At 32.2% G+C, this 16888-nt stretch overlaps 1 protein-coding gene across 1 annotated transcript; it reads left to right on the top strand.

Annotated features, from left to right (window-relative positions):
* The first annotated feature begins 290 nt into the window (after positions 1–290).
* Positions 291–13295, top strand: LOC110993354 (potassium channel subfamily K member 18-like). Its single transcript, XM_022259574.2, has 3 exons — positions 291–1868; positions 11136–11780; positions 11865–13295. Exons 2-3 carry the CDS (start codon positions 11186–11188, stop codon positions 12659–12661), a joined length of 1392 nt encoding a protein of 463 aa, XP_022115266.2. The 5' UTR covers positions 291–1868; positions 11136–11185; the 3' UTR covers positions 12662–13295.
* The last annotated feature ends 3593 nt before the right edge of the window (positions 13296–16888 follow it).

The following is a 16888-nucleotide window of genomic DNA, read 5'->3' as shown; positions in this document are numbered from 1 at the left end:
TCGTAGCTCCGTCTGTCGGATCCAATGTAAAACATTCCAAAATCAACAACAACTAATAAATTGAAAATTAATTAAAAAAACATTGTCCAGCGGACAAAATTGTGAATCTAAACCATTCCCAGATCCCCTTGAACACACACAAAAAATTTCGTCTAAATCGGTCCAGTCGTTTAGGAGGAGTTCAGTCACATACACACGCACACAAGAAATATATATATTAAGATATATATATATATATATATATATATATATATATATATAGTTTTCACACGATTGTAACACATCGTTATTTTGAGTCTCCAAAGCAACCATAGTTAACCAGAAAGAGTCAGTGGCACAGCAGCTCATTGATAAAACATTGTGGCTCGCAAGCATGTAGTCGAACTTAAGCATTTGTCTTTTCTAGAACCATCCATAGTAGCTGCAATTGTGTTTATACGTCAATTGGTTTCCTAAACAATATCTAGTGATTTTATTTTTGATGTCCTCGCACATGGATTTCACTTGTTTTTCACACGTAAATATCGCGAGCCATTATTCTAAGCCCGATTGATGATTTTATATTTTTATTCCTAATATAAAGCATGGGATAGAATAGTGGTCGTTCCATTCCTTTAAATAACTTAACCGTAGTTGATTGACCGCTTTATCGCAGTAAGAGGCAAGGCGATCTAGATCGAGACGGTGCCCTGCCTTGAGAGCTCTACTTGAAAAGGTTCTCAGAAGAAACCTGTACAATAAGGGCACGAATTGAAATAAAGCATAAAATTGTGAGGTTATTCTAATTATCAAAAATAAGAGTACTGAAAATTAATGGTTATGAACATGGACACTATACTGTTGCTATGAAGTAAAATGTTATATGAAAATCGGTAGAGTTCTATTATAGTGATTATTTGATTTGTTAAATGAAGGGTCGGTGGTCCCGCATGAAAAGTTACTTTTGTAAAACTGCAACCATCATGAAAAGTTTCTACAATAAATTAAAACGTCTAAACTATAGAACACAGTGCTGACTGCTTAAAAAAATACATTCACATGTTTAGTTATTTTAAAAAACTAGAAATAAATTTTAGTGGCCTTAACCTTGGCATACTCGATGTTTCTTTGATATGTTTTTAATGAGGTTTAAGGATTATATAGGCAATTTTTGTCTTAAAACATGCCAAGATATATTCCTTCAACTAACGAGTAAGTGTTAAATCTATTTAATAAGTATAATAATAATAATGCTAAATATAGGCCCTCACCAGGCTTGAGACGCTCGACACTTAAATCGCTATGCTAATCAAAACTGTTGTAGTCCTTGCAATCTATATTTTAATTCAAATAACGAATGCAAAAATAATTTTTGCTTTATTTTTAAATGTTATACTAAATTCAAAACATAATTTCTATACAAACCACATTTGACGACATTTTTCGAAGACAATTTTTATTTTAATTAATTGGCCAATTGGACATTTTATTTTAATGAATTTTAAGTCGTATACTCTATGATGTCTTATTGTGATAAATAATTGCAAAGCGCATGTGTCAATTCAATAAAAAGTACGCATGCGTCAAAAATGAAAGATGGCGGAAAACACGACTAGTAGTGTGTGACGATTTTATTTGAACTAAAATTCGTAATTATAAGGAACTGGAGACTAGACAAAAATTATATTTAATTTCGTAAACGCGTATGTGAAGACTATGTTACCGACGTGAATTATAATAGTGATAACAAATGAGAGTGACAATTTGAAGATGTTACAGTTTCTTACATGATTGATATGAAATATAAATGGAACAAGGGACATACATTTTGTATATGTAATGAGAAATTGTAATTATGAATAAAAAATTATGCATTTGTCAATCACCAGGTAAGATTGTTTATATACCATAAATCCTTTAAACCATTTAATTTAAAAATAATGCGTTCTCGATTATCTTGTTGACTGAAAAACATAATTTCACTGTCATATAATAAACCTAACACTGAAAATATTCTAGCCTAATTTTTGAATATTTTACGTTTCAAAGGATTTTTATTATAACCAAAAATAATAAATAAAATTACCTGAATTATATTTTACTGTTAATACGAATTTTACTTTTATAATAGGCCGGTAAAATTTAAACAAGCCCATTAAATAAACAAAAAAGGCCAGAATACGTTAAATTACATCATAAAAAGATACAAAAAGCTATAATTCATCGACTATACAAGAAACGCATTATATCTTGAAACTTCACGATTATTAGACATAACATATTTAACTAAGACATTTTAACGGTTAAATCCTTTTCAATTGAATTTCTTAACTCCCCTACTGGAAAGTTATACACAATTTCAAGTTCTTGAAATTCTGTATAATCTATAAGCAACATTAATTAAAATGACTTAGGTTCGACGAAGCCTAGAACATTCTCATTTAATTAAGGCACTGTGGGCTATATAGGCTTACAATTTATGTAATCTAACGTGTCATTCGTAGTACCCAGCGGGAGACGAAGTACTCGGAAACAAAAGACTCTTGAGCGAAGTATGGCCGCGTAGGCCGATAGCTACGTTATGACATAGCCGTCACTCAGGGGCAGAACAATTAATATTAACTATTAGCTTTACATTCAATTAGCATGCATATGATACATTTTATATTTCAAAACCCATAGATAAAGTCAAAATGTTATAAGATTACCTTTCATTGTTTACTCAGCGGCCGGAACGAAATATTTTTTCCCGTGTTTGCAATATTTCATTGATACTGCGCTCCTGAAGGTAGTAGTGTCATTATATTTAGCCTCCGTGATAAATGGACACACAAAGATTTTAAGGTTTTTTAAGATTGAGGCGTTTTCATCATACAACACAAATTATTAAAGTATCAATTTTGTAAAAGAGTTTTTTGATTATTATAGTGCGAGGGGAACTTATAATACTTAATAGATTACATACATTTTTGACTCGTAATGCCAATACTTTTGTGATTGCATTAATATTATCAGAGGTTTTATTTATCAAGGTATTTATTTAATTTATAACATATGATTAATGTTTAAGTTTCAACAGGATAACGAAGTTTCTATGATTCGTAAAACTTACCTTCTAATAAATAAATGGCTGTAAAAAAATTAATTTCAATACAATCAGTTTTACTATTTAATATTATATAAATGTATTGGTGAAATATTTTCACATAAATATATATCTATCTTTATATCTGTATCAAAAATTCATCAAGGGTAACGATTAATTCCTTACCTTTGATGATTTTTTGCTTACGCCAAAAAGCGTCCATTAGCTATTTAATTTGGTTGACTATTCATTTTGCTGATGTTATATTATTAATTAGATTAAAACCTCTACTGTTGTACGTCGACCAAAAACGTTTACGCCGATGTAGTAATATAGAAAATAGAAAATAAATAATAACTAATATAACATTATCATTGCCGGCAACGCACTCGCGAGCCCTCTGGCATTGAGAGTGTCCATGGGCGGCGGTATCACTTAACATCAGGTGAGCCTCCTGCCTGTTTGCCCCCTGTTCTATAAAAAAAAACATAACTGAACGATTAGATTCCTTTGCAGCGGTCGTGAGCAACTTTTTTTATTCAGTCAAATTGTGTGTAATTAGTTATGGATAGAGCTGGTTCAGTGCTTTAGTTACATAAGTTAAATAAGACTGATTTAGTAAGTTGGAGATAATCCTTGCTTTGACAGATAATTTATACCAGACCTCGTGATTAGTTTTTTTTAAAAGACAATTATGATGATCAGCCTTATGTGTCTTTGATTTTTGGGGCTCAGGCAGTTTCCTCACGACTTCTCGACTTCGACTTCCACGACAATTTCCTTCAATGTACGGGCGTAAATGGCGCACTTGGAAATTTTATTCCAGTGACGCGTACCCGTGACTCAAACGCACGATCTCTGGGTTGAATACACTGGGAAAACTATACTAATGACACACAACAAGCAAATTATCTAGTGTTTGATACTTTTATAGTAAGTACTTTAATTAAAAAGAAATGACGAGTGTTATACAAGTGAAAACCTGAATTAATTGACTTGATCGGGTGCAGTATCGGATGTAGATATAACGAAGCCCTTTGTTTGAAGAGGAATTTAGTCGCCTTTTTAGTTCACCTATATTTTATGATTCGATGCGTATGATTTTTGTCTACGTTTAAGCATAGTTTCTTTGTCTAATCCGATATAATTAATGCTTTGCCGATTAAAATAAGCAAGTACATTGTCTATCAAAATAATATTGTGTGTATTTAAATAATGATTGACACATTAACCGATTGTAATGATGATATATAGGTAAAGAGGTTCGATGTGGAACTAAAATGAAATAGATTAATTTGAAATTGGCTTTGTGTTCATTTACGCAGAAACCCAATAACCTTTCTCAATCCATTTTTGACCATCTGATGTAGACATATTAATCCAAATATTGATAAAAGTGTGCCAAATACCAATCGACGGATTGTAATAGCCATTTGTGGATACAAGCTATCCATGGTAGGATTGGTGTATGTGGATAGAGCTTCGTTATCTTAAGATTTCAAGTTACACTTGTTTTTAAAATAATTAAAAAGCTATTTGTTATGTTTTAAACATAGACAAGTATATTTTAATATTGTTTGTTATTTACTTTATTTGGTTTATATTGATTATCAAATATGAGTGTAAAGATTGAAGAGATTGCATTCTATCCGTTGCCAAAAATGGATTGTCTTCGTAGAATCTCAGATCGAGGATAAATTATTGGGTTCGTGCGTTAGTGTTTTACCAAATAATAAATTATTTCGTTAATTATTGTGTTTATTTACGAATTGTTAATTAACTGAAGATAACATTGAGTTATTGTTCATAGCACATTAAAAGAGTTTAATAGCTAAGAACAAGTTCCCACGTCGCGAGGCAATAATGGTTCGTTCTCGATTCATATGCGAGTATTGCAATCGCAAAAACTGCCTTTCGCTTCAATTGGCGCATCGCTACCCAGAAACTACTTGAAACTTTAATAACAGTTTTAATTTTCACTAAAGTCAATAAAAGTTTCTTTACCTTAGAAAATAACAGCTTTTGAGGAAGAAAATGTTTTTAAACTTTGGCGATTATTTCGGTTACGTAAAGCGAAAAAAGCGCAAGATTCTTACTCGTCTTTTTTGGTTAATGTCTAATTGAATGTCTATAGTAAAAAACTTTTTTATTTTAAAGTGCATCTATAGTGAAATATCTCTCATCCGTAAATCTAAAATGGCTTAGTTGTAACCTTTTAATCAACGATAATAAGTAAGTCAAACTACAAATCCGTAAACAACAACGTCCTGAGCATTGAAACTATCAGTTATTTAACTTAATAAGTTTTAGCGTTATACATAGCATTTTTTCCAATTGTATTATGTAATTGTATTATTATTTAGGTACAAATACTACTTTGTTACTATTAACAGAAAGATTTAATTTGTATTGACAACTTGGTTAAGAGATATTCCTTTAAATACTTTAAATTAAATCGGAAATAATTACGGATAAAAATCTCTTAGAAGGTATAAAGATTAACAAAATCGCTGAAATAAATTACAAATCCCTCAATAAAAAGGAAAATTCACGTCCCGCTTACCTGGCGCGGACATCGCGACGATACCAAAATCCAATTCCAAGTGTCGCCACCGATAAAGATTTTGCATAAATCAGTGATATAATCCAATATTACCACGTTTTAGCCTCCTTCCACGCCTAATGTTCCCATTGAAATCTCTATTCCAATTTAAATGACTTATTTCATTACTCTGCGTACGCTCGAATGGATTTCAAGCGAGATTCGTGAGCATAAATTTCCGAATTGATAATAAAATTTTAGTAGGATATAATGGGGATTGTTATTTTCTATCAGGCATGTAATGGTGTGCTCTGTACTCATTATTCTAGTGTTAATATATCACTTGTGGTAATTAAATTTTAAAACGTGAATTTTTATGCGTAGGTATACGTAGTTAGTATTTCTCTACTCTTATAGAAACTTACTCTAATCGTAAACACAGTTAATACCAACATGTACAATACTTAGACGGATAAATTATCCTTATTTTTTGTTTCCAGAATTGTTGAAATCGGAATTTTTATTTAGAAAAGGAGAATTGTCTGCTTATCCCATAGTAACTGTGACCTCAGCATTATAGCAAAATTAATTATAAGTATTCATTTCAAAACATTAGTCGTATCTCCTTGTATGTTGTTAGCTGAAAGCTAATTCTGCTACTCAGTTCGTCAAATTAAATAATCACGGAGAGAATTTCGACTGCTGTACAGATAAATTTGAAAATTGTTTTTACTGTGCCATAATAAATAGTTTTTACGCCGGCTTAACAAGCAAAACACTTTTTAAGACTAACTAACGATCGACGTTCGTATCTATCATTCACTACCACTTTACTTTGAACGTGAAAAGGATTAAGTGCGTATTGTTTGACTTTATGTCATTTCGTTTCCACCTTTTTTTCAAATCCTACTTTATTACCCTATTTCATTTAATTTTATTTTACTCTCCTTTACGAGAACAATTCTTTTTATATCTATAAGATTAAAATGTATGTAATATTATTACTTAACATTCATACAACAATAAAAGTACTTGATAATAGAACTCGTTACAAAAGATCAAAGTACGTGTTACTAATGAGAAGGGGAATCAAAGATTGTTATCTACTTTCGCGCAGCATCTTTTTTATATCACGATAAGATATATACGTAGAATTATATTTATGAAACTTTTCGTCACAATAATAGTTTTCATATTACCGCATAACGTATTTAATATGAATTTGTTTTTGACTACTATCGTCTATAATTCTTCATCGTCTATATCGTCTGTTTCGAATATAATTTATTTTTGTGTTGTTAGTTAGATACTTCTATCGAGACTAGATTATCCATATAACATTACACAAAACGGTTCACAACAGAATAATATACAACCTAGCAACCAATCTAAGATATACTGAGAAAAGCGACTGTTGCGATAAGTTCCAACAGTAAAAATGTACATGCAATAATTCTTAGGATGTACGTTACATTTAGAATCGTGAGACTCGTACAGAAACTAATAATAAGACCCCGAGAAAGACGTTTTCTCATGTAGGAAATACAAGACTGCTAAGTAGAATCACAGTGATAGTTAGCGACTGTAATCACGTCGACAAAGTTTCTTGTTTCGCAACTTGGGAGCACTTGTGTCGCAATCCAAAGGGTAAAAACATAGTGTTAGGAAGTTCGTTTCATGGCCTTTATTAGTTTTAGTGTCCCTCTGTCTTAGTCGCTACGGATTTGATGAAATTTGAAAAGTTTAAATTTGGCACATAACTCATGGTCTGGTGGTCTGGAAGATAAACTTCTGATTCACTATCAAAAAAGTAATAAGTAATAATAATAATAATTATTATTTATTTATTTTTCTCCCTTAAACATTAACAATAAAGTCACAGATTATAGTACTTACAATTTACTTTTATTATTAATAAATCAAATCAAATCGATTCGAATCGAATGGAATCGAATCGAATCGAAACAGATCGGATCGGATCGGATCGGATCGGATCGGACGGAACGGAACGGAACGGAATGGCTGAGCTGAACTGAGCTGAGCTGAGCTGAGGACAGAACAGGACAGGACAGGACAGGACAGGTCAGGACAGGACAGGACAGGACAGGACTTATCTTTTACTGAAAAATAAACAAATTATTCTTGAAATATAGTAAATGTCCGCATATGGTGTTAACAAGAAAAACCCATAACAATCACCGCCAACTTCACCCTTGTATACCATGCCCTCGAACGTGTGCTGTCTGTTTGGGATCTTGGTGTCCTTTTTGACTCCAAATTAACCCTAGATAAGCACATAGGCTTAATTATTAATAAAGCCTACCGCATGTTAGGTTTTATAACACGAGTCACCAGACCCTTCAAAGACAAAACCACATACATCCACCTTTATAAGACACTCGTGCAGCCCCAGTTGGAGTACGCCTGTCCAATCTGGAATCCGCATTACGCTATATACGTTGCACAACTGGAGGCTATACAAAATAAATTTTTACGCATTTTAAATTATCGGATGAATAGTGTTAGGGCTAAATACAAGGAACTTTAAAAAGTATATAGATTACCTTCTCTGAGTACTAGGCGTAATTTGATATATTGTGTCACTGTGAGAAAAATATGCGTATATGAAATAAGTTCTTCAGATCTTCTTGAACTCATATTATGTAATGTTCCTGCCAGGTCTCTACGCTCACATAGAACTTTTAACTTTCCGACTCCCAGAACCAACATTGGGTTCCGTGAGCCACTTCACAGGATGTGTTCTTCTTTAGATTCTATCAAAAATATCGACCCTTTTTCGCACTCCTCTACTGCTTTATTAAAAAAAAAATAAACACCTATTAATGTCCTAACTCTTCCATGTATATGTGTCGTTGTCATGTTTTGTTTCGTTTGTATCATATTAGTGAAACCTAATGTGGATACATCCAATCTGTTTATTTTATGTTTTATTTTTAACTTTATTTTTATTGTAAAGATGTATCTGTTTTGTTTCCAAATAAATAAATAAGTAGAGAATCGATCATTACACAATTCTATTCTCTTAGTGGAAACTAACCAAAACTTCCACATACTGGGGTCAAGTTGTAGCGAAGATAATACATTATGCTGTACTTACTCGGTTTTGCAATTTAGAGAATGTGCTATGATTAAATTTTCAACGCACAGTTACGATTTAGTTTGTTGAATTTTATTAGAACGTTTATACTGCTGTTATTTATTGGTGAAGAATTAAGAAACTTTATTACATATTTTCTTGAGATTAATAAGTGACCTTTTTAGATATTTATTTTCATTAACATTACTTTTAACAAAAACGGTTAAAATATCCTGTGATTAAATATGCAATAAATTCTATTAATACTTTTTACTGGCTAGTGGTAATTTTAAGCTTCCGTTTATTGCTGGTTTTTGTCACTCGTTCCACCCTTGATTTCAGTTGTGACTTGTAATAGCCAATACTCGCGTCCACACAGAGCGAGCAGCCTCGGGTCGTTACCTCGCGCGCTTGCCTCGGTCGAGGCACGTCCACACTAACCGCGATGCTTTGCTCTGTGTGTACGCGCCTATTTTGTTTTTTTTGCGCTTTTTACATTGTGACAGTAAATAAATACAATTTTATTTTATACTAGCTGACTCGGCAGACTTTGTACTGCCTCATCAATAAATAAAAGACCTAATCTTTTGTATAAAATGATTTTAAAACAAACAAAATAATTATTAATGAAAAAGCATTTATTGAATAAAGCATGAAGTTTTATTATTATTTTCGATACATCATGTTGCTTACTTAGAAATCAGAGTTTTCCTGAAATACTGGCTATTTATAAGGTTTAAATTTGATATTCACAGACACACACTGTGAAAATACAGTCTGTTAATTAATTTAAAGCTTTCTCATAAACTATATTTTTTGTTTTGTTTTGTGGTGCGTAAATAAACAAAGAAGACGGTTTTCCGACGCGCGAACACGCGACGTATAATTGTCCATGCGCGAAACAGGGAAACTCCAAGTTGATTCCACAAACTTCTAAAGACCTTGCGATTTATTTATGGTCATCGCAAAGGCCAGACGTACTGGAAATTGTAAGCGTTTAAAATCGAATGGTAAGTCCGTCGGAATCATCGGTATCCGCGGGATCAAGACATCCTCTCCTTTGTATTTTCCTTTTATGATTTTCGCCTCAATGACGTTATTCATCAGTCTTTTCACAGTCAGTCTTGTTCCATTGCATAGTCGAGGTTGATTAATGTTACGCAGTATGATGACAACTGATCCTACTTTTAACTGCAAATTGTGAGGTGGTAATCCAGGCAATTCCAGTGAATTTAAAAACTCAGTGGGATAGTTGATTACGTCATCCTTCATTACGGTGTCGACTGATTTGAAGGAAACCATAATTTAATTTGTCTTTATTATTATTGATTTATCTTTCGATTTCTATATAGTCTTATTAAAAAAATAATTGGACAGAGTAACAACTTAAGTTAGCTAAAATAAAAAAATAATCGGACAGAGTAACAACTGAAGTTAGCTAAAATTGTGTTTATTTATGTACTATGTATTTTGAGACTATGCAATTTTGTCGCGTTCGCGATTCACTTTCACTTTTGTTGAGTTTCAGAACGCGATATTAGGTCCTCCAACGCGCACGCGAATTTGAACTTTATGCAGCGGTAATAAATTACAAATTGACTCTCCATTTTATTTAGAAAACGTTTGTATGGGAAATAGAAAAATGCTGTTTTGAGGATTTTCCCGGCAATTATTCGAATTTTTCTCACCTTTTAAACCTTCCCTAGACCTCCACGAATAATTCAAGACCAAGATAAGATAAATCCGTTCAGCCGTTCTCGAGTTTTAGCGAGACTAACGAACAGCAATTGATTTTTATATATATAGATTTTGAATCGACAATGTTCGAAAAGGTTTGATTAGACACCGCAGATACTAGATGTTTGACTTAAATTATATTCCATTATATTTGATAGAGAAATAGTTATATATATATAGTCACCTTTTCCCTAAATAGTGTGAAATTTAAGACGCTTTGCAAATTTAAGCATCGTATTTCATGTTTTTTGCAAAATACATTTTTATATTAAAACGTAAAAGACGATTGAATGAGCAATATATGAGGTACATCAAAGATATTCAAGATTCACCAATATTCAAAATGCTTTGAATTATTTCTCTCTATGGTAACGTGAGACACGGTTTTATGTGGATTATTTTCTTTGATAAAAATGTATTTTCATTTACGAATTATATTGGGCTAAATCATTTAATGTCACGTGAAATTGTACTTGCTTTGCAATATTAAATTGCATTAGTTTAGATTTGTACATATTATACCGACTTTAGAAAAAAGAAAGAACTATGTTATGCAATCTACTCTCATGATCCATTTTTGCGTACCTGTATAAAATATCACCATAGGTTGCTATCGAGTTTTACACGTATTGTGTATACAATGTATAATTTATTATTAATTATTATATTATGTAAATTGTGTTTCCTTGTTTCAGTATTCGCATGTAAAACACCGTAAATAATGATCTGAGAATAAATTAAAGACATGGACAAGACCAAGAAAAAGAGTAATGTCAATGGAAAATATAAGAAAACTAAACCAGAAAATTGTGACGATACTATAACTACATGCTGTTTTTGTATAAAAACAAAGAAAAGTAAAAAGAAAAGCCTTATAGCTGGATGTATAACAAATCTCGGAATATTCATAGTTCTTCTCCTTTATACCTTATTAGGTGCATTTATTTTCTTAGCTATCGAAGGAGGTGCTGCTAAAATACAACAGAAAACTTTAGCGACAACATCTTACCAAGCTACTGAAAGTAAGAAACCTCTTGCTCTGTCTAAAGTAAATAATAGCATCGCACAGGCATCAGCTGAATTAAGATCACAAACTGTGGAGAGTATATGGGAGATAACGGTTTCACTAAACATATTATATAAAGAAAATTGGACAAGACTTGCAGCTCAGGAAATTGCAAGATTCCAGGATAAATTAGTCGCCAGAGTAACTGCTGATGTAACTGAACAGTATGGAGGTGCAAGAGCTTTGGAGTCAGCACCAGCTCTTGTATCAGACGACTACGAATGGAACTTTTCTAAAGCATTTTTATATTCATTAACTGTTCTTACTACTATCGGTGAGTATTTTTACAAAAATTAATCAAAATGAATTGATTCGTTAATAATTGATTTTATTCTAATCTGTTTATTTTTTGTTGCAGGCTATGGTAGCGTGGCTCCTAAAACTGCATTAGGCAAAATAGTCACTATAGGATATGCCGTTGTAGGTATACCTTTAACGCTTCTATATTTATCTGTGGTTGGAGCTCTCCTATCTAGAGTAGTCAGAAGCATATTCAGTAGAACTCTGTGTTGCTGTCTTTGTGTCAAGTGCGGGTACTGCTGTCTCGACGAAAGCACAATTTCATCAAGAGAAAGAAAGGAAAAAGTCAGACGACCAGAAGATTATAGAACTCAGACCTTGCACCTACAAGAACCTTATTACGTTCGATCACCGTCAGGTACCATTATATCAGCATCCCAAGCGAACAGCCTTAGCACAAATTCTATAAAAGATAAAAATGTCGGATTATCGTTTCTCAGAGATTGTGATTCTATGAGTTGTACAGATACCGATTCAAAGGTTTCACTAAATGGTTTTTCAATTCTTGCTCCAATTTCTTTATGCCTAGCTGCTATTTTCACATACATTTCTTTCGGCGCCCTCATTCTTTATCAGCTGGAGGGTTGGAGCCCAGTAGATGGAATCTACTTTTGTTTTATGAGCTTGAGTACAATCGGTTTCGGTCACTTAGCACCTGGTATGACTCAAAGAAATGGTGCATCATCAGGAACAGTTTGGTTCTGTTCCATTTACATTATAACTGGTCTGGCTTTGACTGCTATGTGTTTTAATATACTTCACGATGAAATAGTTCATCGACTGAGACATCATGAAAAAATTATGAAGAGTCCTACTCAAAAAGTTTTGACACCGGAATTTCTACAGAGGTCCTGACGGGATGAGAGTGGGAACTTAACTGATGACTCAATGCTTTCTTCAGACGGAGAGGCGTTACCAGAAGTTTTGCACCACGTTTCTAGATCTAGACTTAACGGCGGAGCATTCCGTCGATCTGTATACACATTGAAAGAGGAGCAGGAATCCGATAGAACCAGTTCTATGTAGGTAGAAATTTATTGATACAAAAAGCAGCATCATAGATAACAATATTGTTTTTTAAATATAGGTTATTACAATTAAAGGAATTCAGAGGACTGAAGTGTTAGTAACTATTATTGTATAAGCAATTAGTGCCAAAATACTAAGTATGAATGTAAAACAGGATGTTACAGAGAAAAGTTTTAAACATGAACTTCATACTAACATTAATGTGTTGTCTTTTAGGGAATTGATTTTAATACATACTACTGAAATTCATTGTATAAATAGGAAATGAATCCTTGAACTATTTAAATATTTTTCAATATGTTAGGCTAAAATCACTTCACATTTTTTAATCCGTTAAGGAATTGATTTTCATGTTTTGGATAGTTTAGGTGTTTAGTTGACAGCGCGTGTGGTTTTTATTATATGACTAAAGTCATTTTTGTGCAATTGACACGTAAATATATTAAACTTTTAAGAAATATTTTTTACTTGTTTTATTAATCCCTTATTTTTACAATAATAAGTTAAATCATTAAAAGATACGTGTCCTTAGACTTCTAATAGTCGTAATTTAATAATGCGTAAAACTATGTATGAAACGATGCATTTCTTTTAAAGCGATATTGTGATAGTAATACGTTTTTGGGGAAATAGATACCTGCCGGGGTAACTCGGCCAGGGTGGCGAAATGGAAACCTGTCCCCTAAAACCCATTTTGGTCGGGAGTTTGGTAACAGTTTCACCTAATTCATGTCGTATGAGCTGCACATACATACAGTCCATCTCATAAGGTGCTAATTTCGGTAGGAAGGTGACAGCAGAGTAAGGATGTAAGCGGCCTGTTAACCCAATCTAACTCACCACCAATAACTGTATATAGATTTATTCAGCTGGTGATGCCTTTCTTAAAGTGCAAATAGCTTTAGTATATTTTTATCGTAAAAAAATAGAAAAAATGAATTTTAAGTCTGTAGTGGTGTATGTCCAAATATATATTTAAATTAATTTCATCAATACCTACAGCGCATACATTTTATTTTCATTTCAGTTTGACTCATAAATTCAACATATGAACATCATTTATCATGACACTTTCCACATTTTTCATTGAATAAATTCAGTGAGGTTTTTTAAAAATGATAGCATATTAATTCAGAGGCAAATATGTATGTACTTAGTCACATTTTGCGGAGTAATCTTTTATGTAGGCGCTGGATTTAACATTTGACGCATTCGACTAGCAGTTTTTCATAAAGTTGTATTGACCTTAACGAAAGCGGACAAACGATATATTTAATAGGTGTATTTAAATTATACTTCCATAATGAAACACAATGGTCAGTTATCAAATTATTACGTCAAGTACTGTTAATATGGCAAATGAAATGAGCCATATTAACTAGACTAGCTGGCCACGACATAATCCGGGTTAGTGCACTGTAATTAAGTAATTTTTTTTCCTTCTTTATATCTGCAACTGTCATTAGTGCTAAATCAACTTTTAGTATTAATTGCACAGATTCTATGATTATTTATCTAAGCAAGTAAAATAAGGCCACAGGTATATCCATGTATATCATATATACGCCATCCATGGTATATATAGTAAATTATTAATGACTTAAATAACATAATATTTTCCTTATCGATTATTCAATGATACATTTATGTTTTATAACATACATGAGTTTCTAAGGCTAAAACCATCGCCTATTGAATCGTTATTAAACTGGATATCAAAGTATATTTAAGTTTTATTTAAAAATGTTTAAAAATAATGTAAAAATATATTCCTAACACAACATTTACGTGCCTGATACTGCACGACATGCATTGCAATGGCTTTTAACTGGATGTCATATGTGGTTATTGCTGACGCGAAAACTATTATGGTGACATTTAGTAAAGTACACAACGATTTTGTCAGTTATCTAGTATCTATCTATCTATCTAGGGAATATAGTGTATGTGTCTTTCTAAGTAAATTCTTGGTTATAAACTTGTATTTCTTAAATAAGCTTTCAGATAATATAATTTCAGTGATTAACTGTATTTGTTCCAAGAACTTATTCTGTCGTGAATTTATTTCTATAATTAACCAAAAAAATAATTAAAACCTATGTATACACATATATGCAGATATATATCTATACATAGGTACAGGGCTAGTAACCTGAATATACTATATATTGACACGAGTTCTTGTATGGATAAAAAGATATTACAACGTTCTACAATTTTATATTTAAAGTTCTATAATACAAGGTAGCTTAATGGCTATATTATATGAGTTTCTATTTTTACTAACACCGACAACTTTTTTATTCAAATGAATAGGATAAGTCAGTTTTAAAACATAGTTCGCTGTTATTTTGTATAGTTTGTTATTAATACAAATTCGCCTATTAAATTATAATAAATGTTTATAGGATATAACGTTTGTTATCTAATCATCATCATCATAATTGAAATCAATCGTTAATGGTACGTTTCTGCTGAAAAAACGGTTTGTTTTCAACGGACGGGCCGTTTAAAACAAAGGAACTACAGTAATTCAGAACACAATAGTGGAATATTTTCCACAATCAGAAATATGTAATATATCAAGATGAAGCGCGGTCTACCTTGTGGCAAGCTTTTGTTCAACTACGTTCTTCCTCCGGAACATCATGCAATATACTGACCCTGTGTACTATTGTTTCGTATATTTATCACATGTTATATGGTATACTGTATCCGATGTAAAACTTCGTTGTTTATGAGTTATAAAAGAACTATACAACTATATGAAATAACTTTGGTTGATAGTCATACCTTTAGATAAGACAACTGGTCGTATCTTTACAGATGCAGGACTAAACAAAGTGCTGTCTGTCCTTGTAGCGATACGGATGAGGAGACAGTGTTACATGTTCTAACTGACTGTCCAATGTATACGATAGGTTTTACACTGAAGAAGCTATGGGCATAAAAGTAACGGAGACGAATTTAAAGGTAATAATGTTCAACATTAAATTAAGAGACAATTTTTGGGATTTGCTGTAAATGTCACACAAAAAGTAGTTAAAAAAAAATAGTAGTAGTGTTTTATCATCCGAGTTACCAATATCATTTACGTCAGCACAGTAATTACCTCTGACGACTATATATTCGGGGAATTATCTAGAAAATATTTATAAAAAAAAAGACAAGACAGCCGACAACTTACAAATATCCTCTGAAGATTAGAAAACGATAAAGATCACTATTGGCCAGAACATTAGCTGAAGAGAAGGGCACCTTATTCTTTTATCTGAAAACCAACGGAACTCCTCGGGTTCCACGGCCTTAATGACTAAGCCATTGAGGGGGAAAAGCAGCAAAGAAATCAATACGACTGATCTATCAGTCTGATACAAACATCGTCTAAATTATAAGATTTCTTATGTTATCTTGAAACAACCCAAGATAAAACTTATAAATAAAGAATATATACATATTTGAGCTTTAAATATAAAAGCTTCGTCGGCAGATTATCCTTCCCTCAGTACTTACGTATCATTGTATTTATTTCAATGAGTTTTAAAGGTTAACCATCTCAGCACTAAATCCATTGTAGATCGCCGATCTCATTATGCAAAAGACTAAAGAGGAAAGAAAGGGGATTTCCCACTTTATGATCCTTTTAGGGGGGGAATAATTTACCGATAAATATCTCGAGACATCTCTGTTTATCGTTTAGATTCAGCTGATTTCGTTATCGGTTTTAAACCGCCTTTATTGTGTACGTTGCCCGCGACTTTGCGTGTACTTATTAAACAATAAATTATAACCGCGTACGCACAATTGATAGCCTTTTATTTATTTACTATTATAAAATAATCTGCGTATAAATCTGAAATTTACTATTGACGATTGTTTCGATTGGCTAGTTGTTTTAGTTGTTATTTGTCTAGCAATAGTTCACTATATATACGGTGAATACGAAATATATATTAAATAAAAAGATTATTAAACACCTTTTTTAAGAGATAACAAACTAGATATTTTTATTACTTTCTTAATAAATTTGACCAAATATACGTATAGACGTCG

This window comes from Pieris rapae, chromosome 3 (assembly GCF_905147795.1).
Source record: "Pieris rapae chromosome 3, ilPieRapa1.1, whole genome shotgun sequence".
Classification (NCBI taxonomy): domain Eukaryota; kingdom Metazoa; phylum Arthropoda; class Insecta; order Lepidoptera; family Pieridae; genus Pieris; species Pieris rapae.
Note: the sequence above shows the minus strand (reverse complement) of the source record. Positions and strands in the feature narration are given on the sequence as shown.